Source organism: Ischnura elegans, chromosome 10, assembly GCF_921293095.1.
Source record: "Ischnura elegans chromosome 10, ioIscEleg1.1, whole genome shotgun sequence".
Taxonomy (NCBI): domain Eukaryota; kingdom Metazoa; phylum Arthropoda; class Insecta; order Odonata; family Coenagrionidae; genus Ischnura; species Ischnura elegans.
The window spans coordinates 87201391-87207325 of NC_060255.1; the positions used below are offsets into that span (position 1 = coordinate 87201391).

Here is a 5935-nt window from a genome sequence, read left to right on the forward strand (position 1 = left end):
AAATACATCAGCAGGGAGTATCCCGGGAGTTTTTCGGTGCTCTTGATGCGGATGGTCCATCCCCATTTGGATTTGTTCTCTCTTTTATTTATGTAATCTGCGTATTCCTCTTATTGTAATTGGTATAGCATTTAGAGGAGACAACCGACAGCTGAGGTTATTAGCGCCAAGAGGGAAGGGTATGGAAGGAACGGTGGAGAAAAACTCGGCGTCGGCATTAGCCTGCTGTGAATGATGGGCGTTAGAAGGACCACGACTTAACGTCCCATCCGACGGACTAAGTTTTGCGTTTAAAATGTCCTCCACACAAATTCCGAGGGGATAGCATGCGGGCAGTCACTAAAAATTCTCTACCTTCTCCGGTATTTGAACCCGAGGCCACGGGTTGGGAAACCTATACTCTAGCCAACACACCAACACGATAGTGTATTTTCCCCTAAGCGTATTTTCGTATTTCATTTTCCTGAGTTGTAAAAATTGATCCATGTACTTTTTCAGCCATATATCTAACCTTCCGAGTTAAAGGCGGAGGAATGAAAAATGGTAGAAATGGAAAATGTAGTATTTTTCCGTCGTTTTCAAAGCTGACTGATGGAAAGTGGTTAGGTTTAATGATGCCATGAGTGTCTGTGGACGGATCTGATTGGAGTGAAACGACATTTTACTCCAAGCTTTACTCGATCGGAATCCTTTTGAAAAACGTCAAGGTTTTGCTCTAGAAAAGTATTTATTTAGAGTTATTTAGTCACAATGTAACGTAATTGAGCGGTTTCAACTCCAAATTTGCTATTAGTGTATGTTCATTATAACCATTTTTTTCATTTTGTAAGAATTATATGGGTTTATTAAGACTTACATAAATAAAGAATAAAACTCACCAACGTCATCGAATATCACCTCCAACTTCACATAGTTTGGCATGAGAAAAAGTTCCCCTGGACGAGTTACGGAGCCGCGGAGATTTGGCTTTCCGGGCCACTCCGCAGATTACTACCTGTTCGGACGATACTGCTCGATGATTCTTACAGGATATCGTTACGAAAAGACTCGTTTGAATAACTTGCGTTTATTTTCTCGTTTGAATAATTATTACAAAGACTGGCAAGGAGACGGGGCTCCCAGGCGACTACACAGAGACTAGCAGACAGACTGGTGACTTGATGACTCGGCGACTGACTGAATGACTGGATGACTGCTCATGACTGCTTGTGACTGCCTGGCTTGACTGCTCCCGTTCAAGTCCCTGGTCGACACATCATCGTTCGTCTCGTGCGATCGGTGCGTCAGCGCCCCTCGCGGCTCCCTGGTAGACCAACAGCGATACCAGGCGCGAACGACTCAAACATACCGCCCGCCTCGTTGTCATACTGCAACGATGAATCAAAGAGAAAATACAACAAAGAAAAATAAACTTACACACGAAAAGTAATAAACTTCTGTTACAAAAAGAATCTCTGTGGATTTACCGCCCGCCGTAAAGGGAGGTTTTTTTTCAAGTCAGGCTCAGATAAAAAACTGATGGCCTCAGCATCAGTAGGTAAACGAATAAGCTTTACGATAGGTCTTATCAGTTCCATTGTAGCTGTCTTAACTGTTGCAACACGGACCAATCCATCCGGGCCGGGGTGAAGCTTAGTGATCCTCCCAATGGGCCATCTTGTTGGGGGTGAGAGCTCGTCCTTGAGGATGACGATGTCTCCCTCTCGTAGATTCCGTATAGGCTTGAGCCATTTATTCCGTTGTTGCATCTGATGTAGGATATCCTTCCTCCATGTCTTCCAGAAGGAGTTACGCATGCATGCCATCTGCTTCCATCTGGAACCAAATGTCTTCTGAAGGTCATCTTCCATAAATGGCTCTGGGGGTGCTAATAAAGATGAACCAATTAAAAAATGACCTGGGGTTAGTATGACAAAATCATTGAGTTCACTGTTGATGTATGTCAATGGCCTGGAATTTAGACAAGCCTCAATTTGCACCAACAAGGTTGACAACTCTTCATAGGTGAGTGTATTGTCTCCTAAAACTCTCTTTAAATGGTGTTTGAAGCTCCTCACTGCTGCCTCCCATATTCCACCAAAGTGTGGTGCCCTTGGTGGGATGAAAGTCCAAGAAGTACCCTCTTTGGCTATTTGTAATGCGACTTCGGCTGTCAATTTGGATGTAGCAGCGAATAGTCGATTGATCTCCTTTGCAGCACCTCGAAATGTAGTGGCGTTGTCGCTGTACAAAATTGAACAATGACCTCTTCGCCCTGTAAATCTATGATAGGCTGCTAAGAAAGAGTCTGTAGTCAAGTCAGTAACAATCTCTAGATGAATGGCTCTAGTTACAAGACAAATAAATACTACAATATAGCCCTTGTGAGATTTAGAACCTCTCCCTTTCGACGTTCTCAGCCATATAGGCCCTGCATAGTCTAATCCTGTGTAAGAGAATGGCCTTCTTGGGGTCAGTCTTTCAACTGGCAGTGGTGCCATTTGCTGTGACAGCGGTTGACCTACAAACCTAGTGCATTTTATACAGTTCCTAAAGACTCTTTGGACTAGTCTTCTTCCATGAATGATCCAGCAAAATCTATTTAGATAGCTTAACATAAGTTGGGGGCCACCGTGCAGTGTGGTAATGTGAGCATATTCTACCAGTAACTTGGTAAAGTGGCTGTCTTTTGGGAGAATGATTGGATGTTTCTCCTCAAAAGGTAGGGTAGAATATTGTAATCGCCCTCCTACTCGGAGTAGTCCACTTTCACACAGAAAAGGGGACAAACGACGAAGTGCACTTCCCTTAGGTAAAATTTGACTTTTTTGGACACAAATAATTTCCCTCTTGAAATGTTGGTGCTGCACATTCCGCCAGAGAACTGTCTTTGCTTTCGCCAATTCTGCCGTTGTCAGCCACATTAGTTTTCTTTCATGGACCGGTAGCATCCACCTACCACAGTATGCCAAAATACGAATAATCTTTGAAAATGATGAAAACCGTTCAAAGTATTGTATGAAGGGCTCATCAATAGTTGAGGTGTAAAGTGAAACCTTTGATTTTTGCTCAATGTCTGTGGATAAAGAAATGCAATCATTATAAAGGGGCCATGTTGTTGGATCTTGCGAAATCCACTGTGGTCCATTCCACCACAACGATGATTCACGGAGTTTTTCTGATGTGTATCCTCTCGTTGCACAATCTGCGGGGTTATCTGATGATTTTATGTGGAGCCATTGTGCATTAGGACATTTTTCCAAAATTTCACTCACACGATTGGCAACAAATGTCTTCCAATTAGAAGGGTGTCCTTTTAGCCAACTCAAAACAACCTTAGAATCGGTCCAACAGTGTATTAACAGAGGCTTTGATGAAAATTCGGAAAGGATGTATGATATCACTCGTGCAAGTAATAAGGCTCCGCATAATTCTAACCTCGGAAGACTGACTGTTTTTACTGGTGCGACCTTGGCCTTTGCAAAGATGAGTCTTGCTTTTCCTTCTTTTGGAAGATAATAAACCGTGGCCGCATAAGCTCTTTCAGAGGCATCTGAAAAACCGTGAAGTTCCCAATGCTCTGAATTAGTGACTCCAAGCCATCGCGGAATTTTCAACTCCTGAAGGGCTAACAGTTGTTTAGTGAGAAAGATCCAATCATCTGCCAGCTTGCCAGTGACTGGACTATCCCAATCAATCCCTGACAACCACAAATCTTGTAAAAGTATCTTGGCTGCAATTACAACTGGGGATAACCATCCCAAGGGGTCGAAGAGTTTAGCTACTTGGGATAGGATTGTCCTTTTAGTGATGATTGACGTAGAGGTTAACCAGTTAACATTGAATGAAAAATAGTCGAATTCTGGTGACCATTTTAGGCCTAGTGTGGGCACAGTGTCCGAATATACAATACACTTCTCATTGGACAAGGCAGTGTGAATTCCTGTGAGTAGAGTGGGATGATTTGATGACCACTTTCCTAATGGGAATCCGGCTGACTTGAGTATCTCAATAAGTTGATCTCTCTTGAGTATCGCGTCTTCAATAGTGTTTCCACCAGAAAATATGTCATCAACATAGGTTTGAGTTCGAAGAATCGCGGATCCCTTCGGATACCGTTCTTCCTCATCTTCTGCCAATTGTAATAATGTTCTGATTGCAAGATAAGGTGCTGAAGCTGTGCCATAAGTAACTGTTGTCAACTTGTAGTCTTGAATGGGTTTAGTGGGGTCTGATCGCCAAACGATTCGCTGATAGTCCGCATCATCCTCCCGCACTAGAATTTGCCTGAACATTTTGACAATGTCAGCACTAAACACATATTTGTACATTCTCCACCGAGTTAAAAGCATTGGCAAATCAAGTTGTAACTTTGGGCCTGACTTTAAGAAGTCATTGAGAGAAAACCCCGTGGTACAGCTTCTAGATGCATTGAATACTACCCTAATTTTTTGTGTTCCGTCAGTGCGAACAACTTCGTGGTGTGGCATGTAATAAGACGATTGTTTATGAGCATCTGCATGTGGAACTGTCACCATATGTCCCAAATTCTCGTACTCCTCCATGAAGTGGATGTAGGCTATGTTTAGTGTCGGTTTTCTTTGCCTACGATTTTCCGCTCTCAGAAATGTAGAAAGGGCCGTGTCTCTCGAGCCTGGAAAGTGTGGTGTGTCAAATAAAGGTAACTTTACCACATAGCGTCCCTCTTTGTTGCGATATACAGTCTCCTTGTAGAGTTGCTCACAGCGGTCATCCTCGGGTAATCTCCTGGGCTGCGATGGGAGTTCCTCCAATTCCCAAAGCCTGGAGAGCAGTTCCGATGTATCTGGTTGCACCGTTGTCTGGAACGCGGCAATATGGTGACATGAAGAAACCTCCGGTCTGCCCGCGGCTGTTTGGCCTGTGAGGATCCAACCGAGGACTGTCTCTTGTGCAACCGGTGTAGCCCGTGGTCCGCGCTTAACTCCATTTCTCAGCACAGCGTCATAGACATCAGCTCCAAGGATGCAGTCGATTGGTAGCCGCTTATAGTAGAAGGGATCTGCCAACTGCAGACCTTGGATATGAGGCCAGTTGTTGTGAGTGACCTCCCGGTTTGGTAAAACTGAAGTCAGCTTATTTAGAATAAGGACTGGAATTTTCAGAGAAAACGATGTATGAATGTTAGAACATAAATTAAGAGTGGCTGAACCATGTGAGATAGCATTAACCTTTCCCCCCACTCCAGTGACTGAAACATTCACCTTCGTTCTTTTTAAATATAATGAATTGGCAACACTTTCTGAAATAAAGGATCTTTCTGCTGCCGGATCCAGTAATGCTCTAACAGTAATGGCACTACCAGTATTTGATTTTAGCACTACCCGTGCAGTGGCAAGTAAAACAGTTTTGCCAACCAATGACGTAAACACTGCAGCTGTTTCGTCAAGTTTCCCAGCTTGCGAAGAATTTGACGATTTTACATTATTGGAACTTGAGTTCTGTGTAAGATTTGTCTTGGGACTCTCCAAATGTAACTTAGTATGATGTTTCTCATTACAAATTAAACATCGACTAGTGATATGGCACTCTGGTAACAAATGATTTTGGCGAAGGCAATTCAAGCAAAGTTTGTTTCGCTGCACTACTTCCTTTCTTTCTGCCACCGTCATCTCACCGAACCGTGAACAAAAGCTTAAGGAATGATCACCCTTACATAAAATACAAGATAAATCTCTCCTTTTCCTGGTGTTTGACTGAGCAACATTGACGTGAGTCTGCCTGAATTTAGGATTGCCTTGCTTTGAGCTTTGAGTATTAGCTCTTTCGAATTTTTCTTCAAAATTAACTTGGCCTAATGATCTCACCCGTTTTTCTAAAAATACATTTAAACTTTTGTAAGTCGAGAAACCCTCAACGGTTTCCTGCGTTATTTCCCACGCTTCCCTTGTTTCTAAATCTAATTTTTGACAAATTA

At 43.0% G+C, this 5935-nt stretch overlaps 1 protein-coding gene across 1 annotated transcript; it reads right to left on the reverse strand.

Annotated features, from left to right (window-relative positions):
* Positions 1–1439: 1439 nt before the first annotated feature.
* Positions 1440–5630, reverse strand: LOC124166473. Its single transcript, XM_046544002.1, has one exon. It carries the CDS (start codon positions 5628–5630, stop codon positions 1440–1442), a length of 4191 nt encoding a protein of 1396 aa, XP_046399958.1.
* Positions 5631–5935: the final 305 nt, after the last annotated feature.